At 39.9% G+C, this 21,678-nt stretch overlaps 1 protein-coding gene across 2 annotated transcripts in view; it reads left to right on the top strand.

Moving 5' to 3' along the window:
• DYM (dymeclin) overlaps positions 1-21,678 on the top strand; it is a 338,342-nt gene that overhangs the window by 25,512 nt on the left and 291,152 nt on the right. For both annotated transcript variants that reach the window (XM_032882545.1, XM_032882546.1), the window contains exon 2: positions 5,062-5,253. In XM_032882545.1, coding sequence (XP_032738436.1) covers positions 5,114-5,253 — 140 coding nt within the window. In that variant the 5' untranslated portion in view covers positions 5,062-5,113. The remainder of the gene's footprint in view (positions 1-5,061; positions 5,254-21,678) is intronic.

Consider the following 21,678-nt stretch of genomic DNA (forward strand, 5'->3'; position numbering starts at 1 on the left):
TGCCCATTTCATGATTGGATTATTTGTTCTTTGGGTGTTGAGTTTGCTAAGTTCTTTATAGATTTTGGACACTAGCCCTTTATCTGATATGTCGTTTGCAAATATTGTCTCCCATTCTGTCAGTTGTCTTTTGGTTTTGTTAACTGTTTCCTTTGCTGTGCAAAAGCTTTTGATCTTGATAAAATCCCAATAGTTCGTTTTTGCCCTTGCTTCCCTTGCCTTTGTTGATGTTCCTAGGAAGACGTTGCTGCGGCTGAGGTCGAAGAAGTTGCTGCCTGTGTTCCCCTCAAGGATTTTTGATGGATTCCTTTCTCACATTGAGGTCCTTCATCCATTTTGAGTCTGTTTTCGTGTGTGGTGTAAGGAAATGGTCCATTTTCATTTTTCTGCATGTGGCTGTCCAATTTTCCCAACACCATTTATTGAAGAGGCTGTCTTTTTTCCATTGGACATTCTTTCCTGCTTTGTCGAAGATTAGTTGACCATAGAGTTGAGGGTCTATTTCTGGGCTCTCTATTCTGTTCCATTGATGTGTGTGTCTGTTTTTGTGCCAGTACCATACTGTCTTCATGATGACAGCTTTGTAATAGAGCTTGAAGTCCAGAATTGTGATGCTACCAACTTTGGCTTTCTTTTTCAATATTCCTTTGGCTATTCGAGGTCTTTTCTGGTTCCCTATAAATTTTAGGATTATTTGTTCCATTTCTTTGAAAAAAATGGGTGGGATTTTGATAGGGATTGCGTTAAATGTGTAGATTGCTTTAGGTAGCATAGACATTTTCACAATATTTGTTCTTCCAATCCAGGAGCATGGAACATTTTTCCATTTCTTTGTGTCTTCCTTAATTTCTTTCATGAGTACTTTATAGTTTGAGTATAGATTCTTAGCCTCTTTGGTTAGGTTTATTCCTAGGTATCTTATGGTTTTGGGTGCAATTGTAAATGGGATTGACTCCCTGATTTCTCTTTCTTCTGTCTTGTTGTTGGTGTAGAGAAATGCAACTGATTTCTGTGCATTGATTTTATATCCGGACACTTTACTAAGTTTCTGTACAAGTTCTAGCAGTTTTGGAGTGGAGTCTTTTGGGTTTTCCACATATAGTATCATATCATCTGCAAAGAGTGATAGTTTGACTTCTTCTTTGCTGATTTGGATGCCTTTAATTTCTTTTTGTTGTCTGATTGCTGAGGCTAGGACTTCTAGTACTATGTTGAATAGCAGTGGTGATAATGGACATCCCTGCCGTGTTCCTGACCTTAGCAGAAAAGCTTTCAGTTTTTCTCCATTGAGAATGATATTTGTGGTGTGTTTTTCATAGATGGCTTTGATAATATTGAAGTATGTGCCCTCTATCCCTACACTTTGAAGAGTTTTGATCAGGAAGGGATGCTGTATTTTGTCAAATATTTTTTCAGCATCTATTGAGAGTATCATATGGTTCTTGTTCTTTCTGTATCATATTGATTGATTTGCGGATGTTGAACCAACCTTGCAGCCCTGGAATAAATCCTATTTGGTCGTGGTGAATAATCCTTTTAATGTACTGTTGAATCCTATTGGCTAGTATTTTGGTGAGAATTTTCACATCTTTGTTCATTAAGGATATTGGTCTGTAATTCTCTTTTTTGATGGGATCCTTGTCTGGTTTGGGGATCAAGGTGATGCTGGCCTCATAAAATGAGTTTGGAAGTTTTCCTTCCATTTCTATTTTTTGGAACAGTTTCAGGAGAATAGGAATTAGTTCTTCTTTAAATGTTTGGTAGAATTCCCCTGGGAAGCTGTCTGGCCCTGGGCTTTTGTTTGTTTGGAGATTTTTGATGACTGTTTCAATCTCCTTACTGGTTATGGGTCTGTTCAGGTTTTCTATTTCTTCCTGGTTCAGTTATGGTAGTTTATATGTCTCTAGGAATGCATCCATTTCTTCCAGATTGTCAAATTTGTTTGCATAGAGTTGCTCACAGTATGTTCTTATAATTGTTTGTATTTCTTTGGTATAGTTGTGATCTCTCCTCTTTAATTCATGATTTTATTTATTTGGGTCCTTTCTCTCTTCTTTTTGATAAGTCTGGCCAGGGGTTTATCAATCTTATTAATTCTTTCAAAGAACCAGCTCCTAGTTTCGTTGATTTGTTCTATTGTTTTTTTGGTTTCTATTTCATTGATTTCTGCTCTGATCTTTATTATTTCTCTTCTCCTGCTGAATTTAGGCTTTCTTTCTTGTTCTTTCTCCAGCTTCTTTAGGTGTAGGGTTACGTTGTGTATTTGAGACCTTTCTTGTTTCTTGAGAAAGGCTTGTACCGCTATATATTTTCCTCTGAGGACTGCCTTTGCTGTGTCCCACAGATTTTGAACCATCGTGTTTTCATTATCATTTGTTTCCATGAATTTTTTCAATTCTTCTTTAATTTCCTGGTTGACCCATTCATTCTTTAGAAGGATGCTGTTTAGTCTCTCCATGGGAGGTTTTTTCAGTCGTGGCAAGTCTAAAATACGCTTTTATTTTACTTTCATACTTAACTGGTAGCTTGGCTAGCTATTGAAATCTAGCTTAAATTGTTTTTATTAATATTTTAAAAGCATTGCTTCCCTGTTATCTAGCTTCCAGTATTGTTACTGAGAGATTAAGAAACCATCCTTTAAAATATATATATATATATATATATATACATATATATATATGAATGATAGGAATAGAGGGGTAATAGGCCAAAACCCATATATATAATGTCCATTTTTGTTTCTTTTATTACTACTGTTTTTTTTCCCCAAGTACTCTCTACACCCAACATGGGGCTCAAACTCAAAACCCTGAGATCAAGAGTCATGTGCTTTCTGACTGAACCAGCCAGGTGTCCCCATACTGTCAGTTGTCAGCAGACCTATATATTTGGTACATGTGCTTCATCCCTTTCCTTCTATTCCTTTCCCCTTTCCTGTTTGAGAAGGTATTTATTGATACTGCTAAAGCTCCTCTGAGCCTTTCCTGATAACATTTTGTAAAAAGCATTCTTCTGAATTTGTGTATTTTTCCTATGTATGTTTTAATACTTGTAGTAGCTATGAATATATCCATAATAATATTGTTCGCATGTTGTAAAAATCCTACAAATGAAATCATACCATGTCTGTTATTCTGTAACACTTTTTAAAAGATATACTTTTGAGAATTGTCCATGTTGGTAATTGTAGCTCTCATTAATTCACTTTCATTAGTGTAATGTACCCCATTGTAAGATTATATTTAAAAATTTAATTTTAAATTGCTTAAGATATATAAAACAGCTCTGGAATAAGTTATAACGAGTAAGGTATTTATATATTGCACAATATTTTTATAGCATTTTCTCATTAGGCTTAATAATTCTTATTTGAGAAGTTAAACCAAAATCAAGACTTTATGGTTGGCTGGCTTGATAAGGAGGATTAGTAGGAGCCAGCTGGTTTTGGGGTCTCTGTCCCCTGAGCAGGGAAGAGGAAAGTAGTAGTGGTCTTGATTTCAGGGGCAGGTGACAAGAAGCCAGATCAGTATTTCTCCCTCATATTCAGAAGATCAGCTGTCCCTGTGCATTGGGGAAGCCTCGTGTCTTTAGATAATTGAGCCTAAGCCAGTCCCAGAGTTCCAAAGAGAACGTGGAAGGCATGCTTCCAAATTCTGATGTTGGCTTCAATGTCTCTGTGGAGTAAGGAGGGACAGACATAAGAAAGTAAGTCACTACTAATATAAGTTCTCATCTGACCCGAGCTTCCTTTGGATATCATTTGCTTTCATTGCAATGGTAATTTTAACATAGTGAATTTATTATTCATCTCACCACCATTTTATCATCAGTGAGAGACTTTTCTTGAACAAATTGAGATAGAACATGATTTGGAACTAGGTTAAGTGTGATTTGATGAAGATAGTGATTGGTATTTTTTTTTTTTTAAAGATTTTATTTATTTATTTGACAGAGATCACAAGTAGGCAGAGAGGCAGGCAGAGAGAGAGAGGAGGAAGCAGGCTCCCTGCTGAGCAGAGAGCCTGATATGGGGCTCCATCCCAGGACCCTGGGATCATGACCTGAACCGAAGGCAGAGGCTTTAACCCACTGAGCCATCCAGGTGCCCCAGTGATTGGTATTTTAACTATTAGTTTTCCCATTAGTGACCCAACTACAACAAATATTGAAGATGCTAATCATTTATTCATCTACTCTTCCCTTCAACATACTACTTAGGGAATGCCTGTTACATGCTATCTAGACATTCGGGGTAGAAAGGTAAGAGCCTGGGTGGCTCAGTGGGTTAAGCGTCCAGCTCTTGATTTGGGCTCAGGTCATGATCTCAGGGTCCTTAGATTGATGTTGGGCTCCCTGCTGGGCGTGGAGCCTGCTTTGCATTGTCTCTCTCCCCTTCCCTCTGTCTCTCCCACCCTCTCCAAAACAAAAACAAAAATTAAAAAAAAAAAAAAAAGAAAAAAGAAAAACAAAAAAACCCCCAAACAACAAAAAACCACCAAAACCAATGGTTTAGGAGAAGAGGCATGCCAACAAATGCTGATGTGCGTGACCACAGAACTAGAAGGACACTACGTGACTGCTTTGGAACAGGGAGCCCATTTCTCATTCAGCATGTGACTCAGTTCAAGCCTCATTTTCCCCTGAGTGTAGGTAGCATGTGGTCATCACTTCAACTACTTGTACCCTTCTGAGGACATTCAAGACATCCAGTCTTTATCTATCACCATCCTTCATTGTAAAGGAGCCTCATTTTCAGACAATTTGTAGTAAGTTGTCATTGTTAGGGATTTGCTCTGAGATATATTCTTAGGCAGAGGTATGCCCATTCAAAGATCTACAAGCGTAGACTTAGATTTTAGTGTATGTGTTGGCTAAGACAGATTTTATCCCTATTCCATCCTTTGTAACTCTGTATCTGATGTCTAATTTATTCAAAAATAGAAGTGTGATTTCTTCAAGTAAGTTTACCTTTGTTTTTTTTTCTTTCTTACGTTTGTGTCAAAGATGGGAAAAATATGGTTAATTGTGAACAAGTTTGAAATTTCTTTTCATTCTTTATAGGTTGTCTTGTGGAAATGAAGGCTTAAGGGCAAGTTATCTACCAGATTAGAAGATGGGATCGAACAGCAGCAGAATCGGTGATCTTCCTAAAAATGAGTACTTAAAAAAGTTATCGGGCACAGAATCTGTCTCTGAGAACGACCCGTTCTGGAATCAGCTTCTCTCATTTTCTTTCCCTGCACCAACCAGCAGGTAAAAGGTTACTTGGAGATTGAAAATCCATGTAGAAGGCCACATGAACTTGTGTGGTATGCTTATTAAAAAAAGAAAGTTTTTAATGTTCTATTTGTCCATCAGTCTATCCTGTCATACATGTGCCAGTAGAAAATAAAGAGATGCAAGTAGAAAATACATTTTTCTCTTTTCTTCCACCCAGCTACCTCCCTTCCCCAGAGATGATTCCTCATAGCAGTTTCTTTTGAATCTCTAGAATAGTACAAGGTTACTTAAGCATTTATCGCATGTAGTTTTAGAAAATTGTTTGAACACAAGTGCTAGCATCCTACACATACCTTGTTTTTTATTTTTTCTGCTGATGTCCCTTGCGTTTTCCCCCCACAGTTAAGTAAAATGTATTTTTTTTTTTTAAGATTTTATATATTTATTTGACAGAGAGAGGGAGAGAGAGCGGGCCAGCTCACAAGCAGAGGGAGTGGCAGAGAGAGGGGAGAGAGAGGGAGAAGCAGACTTCATGCTGAGCAGAGAGCCCGATGCGGGGCTCGATCCCAGGATCCTGAGATCATGACCTGAGCTGAAGGCAGAGGCTTTAACCCACTGAGCCACCCAGGCGCCCCTCTAAAGTATTTTAAAGTAAAATAAGGACATTTTCTTCTGTGACCTAATACCATTATTAGACCTAACAAAATTAACAATAAGTCCTCCTACCCAGTCCATATTGACATTTCCCCCGTTGTTTTATAAAGGTTGCTAACATTAGGAACCAAATAAGATGGGTACGGTGCAGTTGGTATATTTCCTAAACGTCTGTAGAATAGAGGTATTCACTCTCCAGCCCCTGCCACAGGTTTTTTCCTGTGCTATTAAGAACAAATTGGGTCTGTTTTTCTGTAGAATGTTTTACCTTCTTGATTTACTTGATTGCTTCTCATACCATAACTTTTTAAAAAAATTTTTTTTTGTTTTCTGTAAACTGGAAGACAGATTTAAAGGCTTGATAAAATTTAAACAGTTTTGGTAAGAGTATTATATGAGTGATTTTATATACTTCGTACTGTATTACATCAGGACACAGAAAATGTGTGGTTTTAGTTAATGCTAAATTTGCTCAGAGATTTGAGAATGTTGATGATTTTGGTCTGAATCACCTGTTTCATAAGAAATTGCAAAATGGTGATATTTCTAATTTGGTCATTTCTTGTACATTTATTAAGTGGAACTTTTCTGTAAAGAAGAGCTTTCCTTCGTCATTTAGGTTATATAAAATACAGTTTTTACTCTATTATTAAATAAGTGTAAACACTTAATTCTGTTCCTTTACCAGTTTAATGAAAATAGTATAATGGTGACAAGTACTTTCCCTCTCCCTTAATCCCAGGCTTGGAAAGTCTGTCTCTTTCTCTTTTTGATGGTGAATTAAAAGAAAAGAAAAATCTATGTATGTATGTCTATTGTAGTCCTTATGATTTCAATTTGCCTCTTTTTAGTGATCAAGGTTATGTTTGTTTTTATGTGTTTAAGGATTAAGGATTATTGGCATTTCCTTTTTGTGCTATTTATATATTTTGGCAATAAAGTTTAATTTCTAACTCCTGGAAACAGCTGGATTGGGCCTTAGGAGTTTCCCTTAGTTTGCAGTTCATGGGATAGCATGGATTAGTTGCACATTATATAAAGCAACTACTTACTACTGCTTCTGAGATCCTTGGAAAATTAAAGATGCCGTGGAGGGGCAGGAGAGGTCAAGCTGAAGCCAGCTGTAGTGTCAGCAAATTTTGAGGGGTTGTTACTGAGTACTGCTGCTCCTATTGAAATAACACTAAGAGAAAACAGGTCAGAGAGAGACCGCATCATTTGTTGACAAAACAAATTCTCTTCTTACTTATGTAAACTGCAGTGCAGTGTCTTCTGAAAGACAATACAGAAGACTTAACTAAATGAAGAGTGATACCACATTTAAAGATTTCTAAGACTGTCATTAAAACGTCAGTTCTTCCGCGGTTGACCTGTAGAGAAGGCAATTCCAGTTAAAATCCCAACAGCTTTTATTGGGGGTTGGGGGGAGTGAGGTGGAGAGATCTTGGTAAGCTGATTCTAAAACTTAAATGGCAAAGGAAAGAAAATAATAGCCAAGTACTTTTGTTTGTTTGTTTTTAAAGATTTTATTTATCCATTTGACAGAGATCACAAGTAGGCAGAGAGGCAAGCAGAGAGAGAGAGAGAGAGAGAGAGGGAAGCAGGCTCCCCGCTGAGTAGAGAGCCCGAAACGAAGCTCAATCCCAGGACCTTGGGATCATGACCCAAGCCGAAGGCAGAGGCTTAACCCACTGAGCCACCCAGGGCCCCTCCCCCACCCCCCAGCCAAGTACTTTTGGAGAAGAAGAGTGTGTTGTGTGTCCATGTACTTATGCCGAACTGACACTTTGGAGTACTAGGGGCAGGATGGATTGCTTAAGAAACAGTGATATGAATAAGGTGTTAGCCGTTTTTGTCTATTTCTTAAACCTCTGGAGTTTGCCTCACAGTTTGAATTACCATGGCTCTCTAGTTTGCTTTGTTAATTCCTGCTTTTTCTCGAAAATCTGCTGCCGCTCTCATGTGTTTATTCTTTTGGACGTCGTTCCTTTTTCTTAATTCACCCTAGTTTACGCAGAAAAGTATTGCAGGCATCTCAGAAAGTGTGAAAAGCCGAAAGTGAACACATTGTATTTGGCAGGTGTGGGGGGAAGAGTCCCAGGGGCTTCACTTGTGGTGGCGCCCCTCTGTCGCTTGGTTTGAGACTCCTGCCCCCCTCAGTGCTGGTGTTGTACGTGTGATCTGTAGGACCTTGACTCTGAGCTGGCAGGTGCCACCTTGACAGAGGCAGGGATGGAAACACCAAGTTTGTGAATGACTCAGGATGGAGGTGAATCTCTGAACCTAGATGTTTTTGAGATTGCTCACTTCTGGGACTCCTTGGACCCATATGTGCGGTTTTCAAGTGCAGCCCATTTTTGCAGCCAAAAACTGGTGTCTGCCAATATTTTGGAAACTATAAGGCCTTTAGGACGAATCTAATTCTTCCTTACTATAAATTACTGTTGGCGCTAGAGTAATCAGATTTTGTTAGCGTTTCCAGGCATGGTTGCAAAATCCTGTTTAGGCTCTTCAGTAGTTTTTTAACTTTGCACCTTATTAAAATTACTTGTGAGGGCTTCTGGGTGGCTCAGTGGGTTAAAGCGTCTGCCTTCGGCTCAGGTCACGGTCCCAGGATCCTGGGATCGAGCCCCGCATAGGGCTCTCTGCTCAGTGGGGAGTCTGCTTCCTCCTCTCTCTCTCTGCCTGCCTCTCTGCCTCCTTGTGATCTCTGTCTGTCAAATAAATAAATAAAATCTTTAAAAAAATTACTTGTGAAGCAAAAGTCTGAAATGAAATCAAGGTTAATTTAAGAGTTAAGTTTAATATGCTGTTTATTTTTCTTATAAAATATTTTTAAATTACTTGCATGGTTGATTTTGTACATTTATAGATTACTAAATAATAGCAGCAAAAACAAGAAACAGAACAATGCTTATTATTGTTTGGTTCGTGGGCATCCGAATATCCCTACGTGAGTGTATGGTGTGTGCTTATCGCATTTGTAATATGTGTCATGCTTGTTGCTGAGAACAACTGGGCCAGATGACCTTTCACTGTTTATAAGCTATTATTTATTCACTTGCTTCTCAGTATATAGTGAAGAACTAGGTCGAGTCTCTTGCCCTCCAAGGACTTATAATCTACCTGTAAACCCATAGATGAGTGCAGTGAACTATGGTAAAAGCTGTTACAGAAGTAGTACAGGGAAGCATGAGCACAGCAGTAGCAGGAGCTCAGTGTCTGAGTTAGAATCGGACAGGGTGAGTCACAGATTTTCAGGAGGAAGTGGCATAGGTTTGTTTCACTTCTGGCTCAAACCCCAGAAGGTACCAAAGGATGTTTAATGAAAGCCTCCTTCCCACCCCTGTGTCCCTCAGCCAGTACTCCTTTCAGGAGGCAGCCAAAGCAGGAGTGATGCTCAGAGTCCTGAGCCAGAGGGAAGGGGGCGGGAGTAGGGGAGGACTGGCGCAGTAGGGGAGCCACAGAGTCTCCCAGTGGTGAGGAAGAACGTGGCAGGTGTGCAAAACTGAAGAAGTGAGGGGTGGGGGTTTGGCTGATTTGAGGGGCCTTGTAGAAAATATTAAGCAGTTTCAATTTTGTCCTAGTATCAGTGGGAACCACTGAAAGATTTCAGTAGAAAGGCTAAGATCATGCTTTCATTTTATTAGATACCCTAACTGCATCACCTGTGGTCATTACTCCTTCAGCAGAAATTACAGTTGACCCTTGAACAACACAGACTTGAACTCTGCAGGTGCACTTAAATGTGGATCTTTTACCAATAAATGCGGTACGGTACTGTACTACAATTAGAGTACTGTAAATATATTTTCCTTATGATTTTCTTAATGGCATAATCTTTTCTCTAGCTAAATTTACTATAAGAATACAGTATATATACATATACATAATATGTGGTAGTCTACTGAATGTTACTGGTAAGGCTTCCGGTAAACATTAGGCTATTAGAGGTTAAGTTCTGGGTCAGAAGTTAAATGTGGATTTTCTACTTTGCGGGAGTTGGTGCTCCCAACCCCTGCATTGTTCAGAGTCCATGGTATTAATTCTTCAGTGTTTTTTTTTTTTAATAATTCAGTTACAGGATCAGTTATCATGTTCCAGACAGTGTTAGAAGGTACATGGATAACCATGTAGGATAGTCACGATTATGGGGTCCTGGAAAGTGTTCTGGAGGTTTTGGAATGTGAACAGAGCCCCAATTGAGGTGAATGATTTAGAAAGGGAGAGAAAAGGAAAGAGAGAACTCAAATGCCTCTGAAAAGAGCATGGACAGAGGCAGTGAGGCAGGACACAGTTCTGTGTGTGGGTGTGGACCAGTGGGACACGAGCCTGCCTGAGGAAAATGTTGACCACAGGGGCCTGTCTTGTGATTAGAGCCTCCTCTGGCATTGGCAGGTGGTGTGAAAAAATGGAAGAACCATGGTGTCTGTAGATGGAATTTTAAAAATTATAATTTATTTTTGTCTGAAAAGATAATACATTCTTTATTTTTTATTTTTTTATTTTTTAAAAGATTTTATTTATTTGTGTGTGAGAGAGTGAGCGAGAGAGAACAAGCATGGGGAGAAGGAGAAGCAGGCTCCCCACTGAGCAGGGAGCTCAGTGTGGGACATGATCCCCAGACCCTGGGATCATGATCTGAGCCGAAGGCAGACGCCTAACCAACTGAGCCACCCAGGTGCCCCACATTCTTTATTTTTTAGAGATTTATTTGAGAGAGAGAGCAAGAGAGTGCTTATGAGTGCAGGGGTGGGTCTGAGGGAGGGGGAGAGAATCTCAAGCAAACTCTCCACTGCGCATGGAACTCCACACGGGGCTTGATCTCACAACCCCAAGATAATGACCTGAGCCGAAATCAAGAGTCGGATACTTAACCAACTGAGCCATCCAGGCACCCGATAACACATTCTTGTCCAAAATTCAAAAGACTTAGAGGTTAAAAAGTGCGAAGTCTCTCTTCCTCTGTCCTCCAGTATGTCTAGTTCTCTTCCTGGAGGCAACCAATGTTACCAGACATCTTAGCTGTACTTTCAAGGGACATTTCCTGTTTTTTTAGTCTGTTGAGGCCGCTATAATAAAATACCACTGACTGGGTAGCTTAAAAACAAATGGAGTTTATTGTTCACAGTCCTGGAGACCAGAAGTCTGAGGTTGTAGTACCAGCATGAGTAGGTAAGGGTCCTCCTCCTGGTGTACAGCCAGTACCTTCTCTGTTCTTCACTTGGTGGGACGGGTGAGCAAGCTCTCTGGGGGCCTTTCTAGTAATGGTACTGATCCCATGTGTGAGGGTTTCATCTTCATGACTTAATCACCCCAAAGGCCCACCTACTAATAGCATCACTTTGGGGGGTTAGTATTTCAACGTATATATTATGGTGGGGGACACAAACATTCAGACCATAGCACGTGTATTTACAAACACATGCACATACATTCCCCTTGTTGTAGATGATAATATGTATTACATATGCTTTTGCACTTTGTGCTTTTTCCTTTGATTGTATTTTGGAGAACCTTCTATGTATTAGCTTCCTCATTCTTTTTGATGAAGGCATAGCATATCATCCCTGAATATACCAAAATTACTACAGCCATATAGTTTAACCATTTGGATTGCTTCCAGCATTTTGTTACTACATTGCAAACAAATGCCACAGTGAATAGCTGCGTACACATGATTCTTGTGAGGGCACCTGGGGGGCTTAGTCGATTAAGCATCCAACTCTTGATCTCAGCTCAGGTTTTGATCTCGGGGTTGTGAGTTCAAGCCCCCAGCTGGGCTCCATGCTGGGTGTGGAGCCTACTTAAAAAAAAAGAAAAAAGTGATTCTTGTGCTGTGAGTAAAGTATGACCAAATGACTTCCATTAATTCTTCTAGTTTGTGTTGGCAAGGTATGAGAAACAAGTGTAATAGGTTGGGAACGGATTTTACGGATCACTGAAAGCACTTCCCAACATGATTCATGGTGTTGCAGGGTGAAGTGATGGGGCTGCCCAGGTCTGGTGACCCGGAGAAGGGTGCTTATTTTTTTGGCCACACCTATTAGAAAGCTGAGGATTAGAACTGTAGGTTCTTGTTTAGTGGATTTAGCGAAAGTATTGTTTTAGGGACATTACTTTTTGGGTGGGCTGGATGTTAGATTGGAAGGAGCAGGAAAGGAGAAAGTAGGGCAGGCAGCTGTCCTCATGGAACTGAGTGGCCAACAGAAGAGTAGATAGCCAACAGAAGAGTAGATAGCACAGTGTGTTTTAAATGTTCTTTTGCTTTAAATTGATACTTGATTTGAACCTAAATGCTTAATGAGCTTACAGTTCTAGATTTGAGAGCAACACTCCAGAATATAGTGATAGCTTGTATATTTAATTTTTATTGAAATGTAGTTGACATACAACATTATACTAGTTTTAGATGTATAACATAGTGATTCAGTATTCTATGCATTGAGCAGTGCTCGCCTCAACTTGTAGTCACCATCTGTCACCATATGTCATTATAATATTCTCGATTATGTTTTCTGCTATACTTTTCATCCCATAATTTATTTATTTTATAACTGAAAGTTTAAAACTCTTAATCTCCTTCATGTATTTCATCTATCCCTCCACCTCCCTCCCTTCTGGCAACCACCAGTTCTCTGTATTTATGATTGTGTTTCTGCTTTTGGTCTGTGTGTTGGTCTTGTTTTTTTAGAGGCCCACATGCATGTATGCTAATTGAGAATGAGAATAATTTTCCTAAAAGATGCATTGATTTTTTTTGGTGACTTGTAAAGAATGGAGACAGCGAAGCGTGTTGGGGGAGCATGGATTTTGGAGCAGCCCAACTTCATCTTACATTTCAGCTCCGCTACTCACCAGCTTTGTGAATCTAGGCAAGCTGCTTCATCTCACTGGGCCTTTTGATGCTTCTGTAAAATGGAAATAATGCCTACCGTCTAGATTAAACACCATAATGCATGTACAGTGTCTGAGTTTCCACTTCTTCAAGGAGTTAGTCTGTCTTCAGAGTTAGCCTAAAATATTTGAGGGATGAAAAAAAGAAACGTGACCAATTTTTCTGATAACTACTTTATCCTAAAGATCAGAAATCCTCTGACTCTTTTGAGTCAGTTGTTCAGTTGTAGAAATCAGGCCAGACACAGAGCATAGTGATATTTGTTTCTGTGCTTACATAATGCCCTGTTTGTAAAGAGTACCTGTAGAAACCTCAACTGCATTGTGAAAATGGTATTACGTGTCCTGAGCACTAGATGGCGCTCAAACAAGGCAAGAAGGCGATTTTTGGCACTGTCAACGTGGTCACTTAAGCTCATGTTTTTGAATACTAAAGTAATGTGTGTTTGCTTTTGGTACCTTTGCATACAGCAAAGCACAAAGGCAAAAAAGGTAAAAATAATAGCGATAAGAAGTAACCATTATTGAGGTGCTTGGGTGGCTCAGTTGGTTAAACATCTGACTCTTGATGTCAGCTCAGGTCTTGATTTCAGGGTCCTGAGTTCAAGCCCCGTGTTGGGCTCACGCTGGGCCTGGAGCCTACTTAAAAAAAGAAAAAGAAAAGAAATAAGAAGTAACCATTATTAACATTTTGGTGTCTATGCCATCAGTTCTCTCATATAAAATGTTTGCATCAGAGGGCGCCTGAGTGGTTCAGTTGGTTAAGTGTCTGCCTTCTACTCCAGTGGTGATCCTGGAGTCTTGGGGATGGAGTCCCGGGGTTCGGCTCCTTGCTCAGTGGGGAGTCTGCTTCTCCTTCTCCCTCTGTTCCTCCCCCTGCTTGTGCTCTCGCTCCTGCTTTCTTGCCCACTAACTCTCAAATAAATAACATCTTAAAAAAAAAAATGCATCGTATTCTACGTGTTCTTTAACTTACATTTTCCTCATGTCATTGTTTTCCTACAATACAGATTTTAAACAGCTGTATTCTGTCTTACAGAGGACAGTAATTTATTTAACTAATGTTTGGACTTTTTGGTCGTTTCTTTTTTTGTGATTAAATGTAAAAGCCTGATGAACTTAATAGTAGCCAAGTCATTATGCATATCTCTAACTGTTTAAGGGGAGTGAGTTTATAGTAGTTGCTTTGCTGGTAAAAATCATCTTTTTTTTTTTTTTTTTAAATCACACAAATCTTTCATTGTAGGAAAGTTAGAAAATAAAACAAAAGGGAAAATGGTCATGTGTTCTCATCACATAGAGAATGTCACTGTTGATATTTAGAATATATTCTCCCATACTTTTTACAATGCACATACCTACAGATAGTCATGTTTATTTATTTCTGCCTTTTTTCTCCTACAAATATGGGATCAAACTCTATTATTATTATGCAACTTAAAAATAATGTATTTTGGGGGCTCCTGGGTGGCTCAGTGGGTTGAACCTCTGCCTTCGGCTCAGGTCATGATCTCAGGGTCCTGGGACTGAGCCCCGCATCGGGCTCTCTGCTCAACAGGGAGCCTGCTTCCCTTCTCTGCCTGCCTCTCTGCCTGCTTGTGATCTCTCTCTCTCTGTCCAATAAATAAATAAAGTCTTTTTAAAAAGTATTCTGTATGACATATTTCTTTTCCAGTAAATGGGAATTTAAAAATTTATTTACCAAAAAAAATAGTTATCAAAAGCCCCCTATTTCCCAGGCACTATTTTTAGGAGCTGGAAATCTTTCAGTGAACTTGAGGAATGAAGCTGCCCTCTTGCAGCTTGCATTTTAGTGGAGGAGATGGGCAATAAGAAAGGAAATAAATCTGTAAAATCATTTCTGAAAGTGCCAAGTGCAGTGAAGAAAAATAAGGCAGAGCAAGGTCATGCGGAGTGACAGAATAGGAGCAGAAAGAAGCAGGAGGTTTCCTTAGATATCTTTAGATAGAGGGTCTGCAGGGAAGCAGCAGAGACATGAGCAAAATCAGGGACTGAGCCAGGGAAAGAGCTATTCCTCCAGGAAGAGGAATAGCAAGTATGAATATGGACCCGCAGCAGAAGTAAGTCCTGCTTGTTAGAGGAGTGGTAAAAGGCAAACAGTGAGCAAGGAAACTTTTTGGCCGTGTTAGAGATTTTTTTTTGTTGCATGATAGTCCAGAGATGAGCATGTTTTCATGTTGATATTTGAGAACTGAGATGCGTCTGTTATAATTTACTTACTCTCCTATAATGTATGGAAAGATTTTACTCACATAGTTTGTTTTATTACGGGAAAATTTACATAACATGAAATTTACTGTTGTAGCCGTTTTAAAATGTGTGATTCAGTGGCATTAAGTACATTGCCAGTTATGGTCATCATCAGTGTCCATTTCCAGAACTTTTTCATCATTTCAGACAGAAACTCTGTACCATTAAATAATAACTCCTGACTCCTCTTTTCTCCAGCCCCTGGGGCCCTCTGGTCTACTTTCTGTCTCTATGAAGTTGTCTATTCTAGGCACCTTGTATAAATGGAACCATGTAGTATCTGTCATGTTGCGTCTGGCTTCTTTCACGTAGTATAATTCTAAGGTTCGTCCATGCAGTAGCACGTGTCTATACCCCCCACCTTTTTTTTTTTTTTTAAGATTTTATGTTTTAGAGAGAGTGAGCGAGAGAGAGCACACAAGTATGGGGGAGGAGTGGTGTAGAGGGAGAAGCAGAATCCCCGCTGAGCAGGGAGCCAGATGCCGGGCTCGATCCCAGGACGCTGGAATCATGACCTGAACCGAAGGCAAATACTTCACCCACTGAGCCACCCAGGCGCCCCTCAATTTCCTTTTAAAGCTGAATGGTATCCATAGTATGTACATACCACATCACATCATGTTTAAAACTTCAGTTTGTTGTACTTACACATTTCTTTAAACTCTATTTTTTAACAAAAAAATTTTTAAACAAGTTATTTTAGAGGGAAAGTGCACATGGGGGAGGACAGAGAGAGAGAGAATGTCTCCAGCAGACTCCTCACTGAGCACGGAGCCCGAGATGGGGCTCGATCTCACGACCCTGAGATCACAACTTAGCTGAAATCAAGAGTCAGGTGCTTAATCGACTGTGCCACTCAGGAGCTCCGGTTCGCCATTTCTGTGCAGTTGTTAGGTTCCAGTTACCAGTCTGATTTTTTTTTTTTGGGGGGGATCCCTCTTACATTATAAAAAAATGCATATATTCAGCCAAAAGACTTTCTAACACAAACAGGATGGTTAATTCAGCGGTTCTTAACTGAGCGCTCACTGTGTGGCCCAGTGCTCGCTCTTTGCCCTCAGTGCCTGTCCCTGTGTACATCTCTCATCAGGTCTGTGATGTAGGGACTGCAGGCGAGGACGCAGAGACCTGGGGGTTGTCCAGGATCACACAGTTCACAGCTGGTGCCGACCAGATTTAAATCCAGATTCTGTAGCTGTGGACATGGAATCTGTTGACCGTCCCGCTACACAGTCTCCACTTGGAAGCATCATACAGACTGAGCTTCAAATAACAGTTAAAGACCTGCCGTACCTAACTACAGTCTTTGAGTAGAGAATCATCCGATTATCTGTTCACATTTTCAAGCACTTTCAAAGCCCAGTATGTCCCAAGCGCTGGTACTTTAATGTTCGAGTGCCCTTATTCACAACGTAAAGGTAATGATTACATTATTTACACGTAAGTCACACAAGTGGCTGGATTGTCTGTCTGTCTGGTGTTTTAACCTTGCCTTGCGTGGAGTGGGGCTTCTCTCTGTTCCCAGGGAGCTGCCTGAATGATCTTTTCTCAGAGGTCCTTGATCTGTTTCCTCAGCTGAGAAACAGGAAAAAAGACTTTATTGAATTCGGTCACAAGTTTTTAACTGACAGAAACTATTCAGTCATTGTAAAACTATTTTTTTCTTTGAATTTTTGAGGCCTGTCTCCGCGGCTGTGTTTTTATTCTCTTTGGCGTACGTGCTGTGCGGTCTTATGAGCACCTCTCAAGGTGAAGCCGTCTGCTGTGCTGTTGAGGTGGGCCTGGGGGGCCGCTGACCGCCTCCTCAACTCCGTTTCTTCCATCAGACGTTTGCACGTCCTCACTGTTTGACTAAGGGAAGAAATAATTCGAGATTTCTTTTTTTGGCATCTTATTTTCTCCAGTTGAGGGCCCCAAAGAAGTTCAGTTTTTACATCTTGAGTTAAAAACCTTTATTTCCTGTTCTTTCATTGATACCTTTCTGTGCAAGATCCCTTTCGAAGATTCGTTGAGTTTGGCCCGGGTTGATGGCTCCTTCAAACTACCAGTTTAAATGGGGGCAATATAACTAACCTTGTTTAAAACATTAAAGTAAGGGGCAAGTGCGTTTTATTGCAGATGCTCCCTTCTTTGCTTTTCTCGGTGTGTTGGTTGGAATCTGGATTTTGAAGTCCTTTTTTTTCTGTTCCTTTCTTGAGAAAATAAAGACAATATTATCTTGCATGGTGGCTCCTGAAACTTTGACGTTTTAATAGTTATAGTTCCTTTCGTTTTGGCAGTTGAATGACAACATTTAGGATTGTCTGTGAATCACATGAATATAAACACCTTTTTGGTTCTGCTTGGTGCATTAAAAACTGCTATAATAAATTTATATGCAGTTTTTATCCTTTGACTTTTTCCCATGAATAGGCCCTTTTAAAACATTAACATTCCCACAGTTTAACCACTGAATGGGCTGATTCTAGTTAGTTTTGTGAATGATTTCTGTAATTTTCTCTTTGCTAAGGGGAAGAAAAGGCTTCAGAAATGCCTCCGTACTTGGCTGAATGGTTACTTGTTTATTTACTCAGGTCGTGCTTGCTTTATTTATTTATTTATTTATTTATAAAAAGTTGTATTTATTAACTTGTCAGAGAGAGAGAGCGCACAAGCAGGAGAGTAGCCGGCAAAGGCAGAGGGAGAAGCAGGCTTCCCCCAATGGGGGACTCGATCCCAGGACGCTGGGATCATCGAAAGCAGACGCTTAACCAGCTGAGCCACCCAGGCGTCCCTCAGGTTGTGTTTTAAACTGACAAAACATTATATCTTGTCAGAGTATGTGTGTTGTGGGCTGAAAATAACATTATTAATGTCGATTTTGAAATCGTGACAAAATTTTCAGTGCTTTTTTGAACCTCATAATTGTAGTTTGATCACTCAGCAGATCTGTGTTCAGAAAATCTACATATAATTTTACCCCCAACAGCTTTCTGTCCATCAGCTTTTCCATTAAGTAATTTTTGAACTGTGAGTTTATCATCTGTTATTATTGAGATTCACATATAAGGTGGGTGTGCTTGAAGTAAGTACAGTAAAACCTGTCTAAATTGCTGAAAGCTGTGACTTAGGAAATATGTAATTTAAAAGTTTAGCTTCCTGACGAAACTATAGTTTATGATTCCGTAACAGTTAGAAAAAAGTCCCTCTGTCATCCTGCCACTTTCCTTAGTAGGCTTAAAATTTTCTGTTTCCTTTAGTTCTTTATCATTCCCAAAGGCTTTACATGATTTTAATCATAACATAGATAGAATCTTTATAGTAGCTGGGGCATGTATGGCATAACTTCTTTTAGGTATGTACAGAAATTCCAAATAGTTAGTAGTAATATTTTAGTTTGATGTTATGTGTGTTTGCTTTAATAAAAAAGGAGCTAAGGGGTGCCTGGGTGGGTGGCTCAGTTAGTTAAGCATTTGACTCTTGGTTTTGGCTCAGGTCATGATCCTCATGGTTGTGAGCCCTGAGTTGGGCTCACTGGGGAGTCTGCTGCTCTCCTTCCTCTCTCTCTGTGCCCCCCCCCAACTTGTGCACATTCTCTCTCTCTCAAATAAGTCTTCAAAAAAATTTAAAGAAAGGAGTTAAATACTATTCATATGGAAAGAGTATTAGACATTAGATGTGTTTATTCTCACATTGTGACCTTGGGCAAGTTGCTTGGCTTCTCTGTTCCTGCCATGTGTAAAGTGAGAATGCTCCAGTTTCCTCAGTCAGCTTCTCAGGGTTTTGGAAAGCAATCGGGTGCAATAACCACTGTGATAGCACTCTTGAATTGTTTACAGGTCTGTAAAGATAGCAAATTAGAGCTAATCAGCAAATTTATTTCCATATCAACAATTAATATGCCAGAGTCCTTAAACATATTTCTTTTCCTTCCTTTTTTTTTTCTCAAGTAGACTACACACTGAGTGTGGAGGCCAACATGGGCCTTGAACTGAAGACTCTTGAGATTAAGACCAGAACTGAGACCAAGAGTCGGACACTCATCTGACTGAGCCATCCACCCAGACACCCCTTTTTTCACTTAAAAAAAAAAATAGAAAGACTTTTTTCTTTTTTTTTTTTTTTTTCTTTTAAGTAAGGTTTATGTTCATTGTGGGGCTTGAACTCACAACCCTCTGAGATGAGTAGCTTGCTCTGCTGACTGAACCTGCCAGGCGCCCCTGTAAACACATTTCTATTGTTAGAAGTTAAAAAACACTTTTCCTAAACCTTCTCTTCTCTTGTTGAAATACTATCTTTAAAATAGAATGTGAAAGTCAGTTTAAACTTCATTTTAGACAAGCAATTGAAATTCTCAATTAGTGGAGTTCAAATTAATGAAATCCTGCTAAATGTATACTTAGTCACATTTTTAGTTTTTAAAAATACATTTATCTGTAGTGTAAAAACTTAAAAAAAAAAAAAAAATCTGCCGGGACGCCTGGGTGGCTCAGTTAAGCTGCTGCCTTCGGCTCAGGTCATGATCCCAGCGTCCTGGGATCGAGTCCTGCATTGGGCTCCTTGCTCAGCAGCGAGCCTGCTTTTCCCTCTGCCTCTGCCTGCCACTCTGTCTGCCTGTGCTCACTCTCTCTGACAAAAAAAAAAAATAAATAAATAAATAAAATAAAATAAATAAATCTGCCTTTGGGGCACTGACTGGGTGGCTCAGTCGGTAAGGCATCTGCCTTTGGCTCAGCTCATGATCCCGGGGTCCTGGGATGGAGCCCCGCGTCGGGCTCCCTGCTCAAGCAGGGAACCTACTTCCTCTCTCTCCTCCTCCCCCTGCTTGTGAGTTCTCTCTCTCTCTCTCTGTCAAATAAATAAATAAAATCTTTAAACAAATAAAATTTAAAAATTTGCTTTTATGCGGGAACCGACATACCTTGCATATCTGAGAGTATGGTAAGACTCTTACTTGGGTTGCAGTGTTGGTTTACAACCAGTTGGTAAGACTGTTTTCTAAGATTATGTGTTATTCAATCTCTTCTTTCTTTCCTTAATCCCCGAGGGCCAGCCCCATGGCCTGGCAGCATCCCTTAGTACCTCTTGTGTTACTCAAAAACCCAAAGTGTGGACAGATGAAGAATGAGACAGATGGGTTGGTAGAAGAGAAATGGAAGAGTCCAGGCATGGGCAGGGAACCAACGGTGGATTGTGGGACCCGTTGAAGGGTCACAAACAATTCCTCTTGGTGGGTCGTATTGGCTCCATGATATGGTCACGGGGAAGTTCCGTTAGCAGCTCCCGCTCACAGCAGTGGGGACTGTTTGGGTTGGCAGCTGAAGCCTGGCTGACCTCTTACACCAGCTGACTAAGATATTGTAAATAACTCTTCCATAGTTTCACGGGTGACAATTAACAGGAATAGGTATTTAGTTTATTAGATGACTCTTTTTATATATTTATTTTGGTTGCTGAAACTAGAATTCTTGAACTACAGGCTTCGTATGAAATTAGCTTTTTTTTCCCTACCAACAAATGTTCTTTCTTGTTTATTGGTCAGTTTTGGAAACTGCTTGCCATCTCACAGGGGTGCTGTGTTGGTGAATGGAGGGATGTGTGCTCTTAACACTGAGCTCCGTCTATTTTGTTGTTCCGTGTACGAAGGGATGTCGGGGTTTCGGCAAGGTAGTGGTGGACAGCAGACCTAACCAGCCGGGACAAGGTGGTTTCTCTTCTCTCCTTTCACCTCGTGAATTGTGGCTGGAGACACTGGAGACATTTTCTGCATAAGTGGCTGATACAGTTGATCATCTATTTCTGTAATGAAAAAATAGACACAATTTTTTTTACTTAATATTTGCTATTTTTTTTTCTTTTTCCATCAAAACTGAACATTTCTGTGTCCCCTCCACTGTGCCATTTTTGAAGTTAAGGCCAGAGTTCTTTGTTGGAGGATCATGACATGGAGTTTAAGTTCAAAGCAGTTGCAAACTCTCTGTACAGTAGTTCTTGGTGGGCCCCCATGTTATTTAATACAAAAATGGTCTGCCTGGTGTGATAAAAGAGTGCTGGTGGTGTTCGATAGACTCTGACTTTATAGTGGTGTGATGATAATTTGCCAGTTAGACATCACATCCTTTATGAATTCCTTTGAATAGGCTGTTTTAGAGGGAAAAGAAATTCTGTGGTTGTCATATAGGTGCTTATTCTTGCTTTCTGTCAGTGTATGTTTTTCTGAGTATTAAGATCACAGGATTTCGTGTCGAAAGATCTGGGCATATGATTTTGCAAATTTAGGAATATGTGTGGGATTATAAGCCATAGTTACGCACTTCTGTGGGGAGTGGTAATTCGTTAAATCATCCTGCAATGTAATTTGCAGTACTCATTGGAACAGAAGTGTTCATTGACCTAGCAGTTGCACTTCTGGAGTTTATGTTGAGATAATTGGACAGGTTCAGAAATATATGCAGAAAGATACATGTGTGAAGGCAATGTTTATGAAAGGAAATTGCTAACAACCTAATGTTCGTGAGTAAGGAGATTGGTAAAAAATGAAAATGATGCATCTGCACACTGTTAACGTTACACAGTCATTAAAAATGATCATATGTTTATACAAAAGGGAAAAGATCCACAGCGTTTTAAGTGGTTAAAGCCAATTATAAAACCATT

The sequence above is a fragment of the Lontra canadensis genome, unplaced genomic scaffold (genome assembly GCF_010015895.1).
Source record: "Lontra canadensis isolate GAN:19392208 unplaced genomic scaffold, GSC_riverotter_1.0 scaffold82, whole genome shotgun sequence".
Taxonomy (NCBI): domain Eukaryota; kingdom Metazoa; phylum Chordata; class Mammalia; order Carnivora; family Mustelidae; genus Lontra; species Lontra canadensis.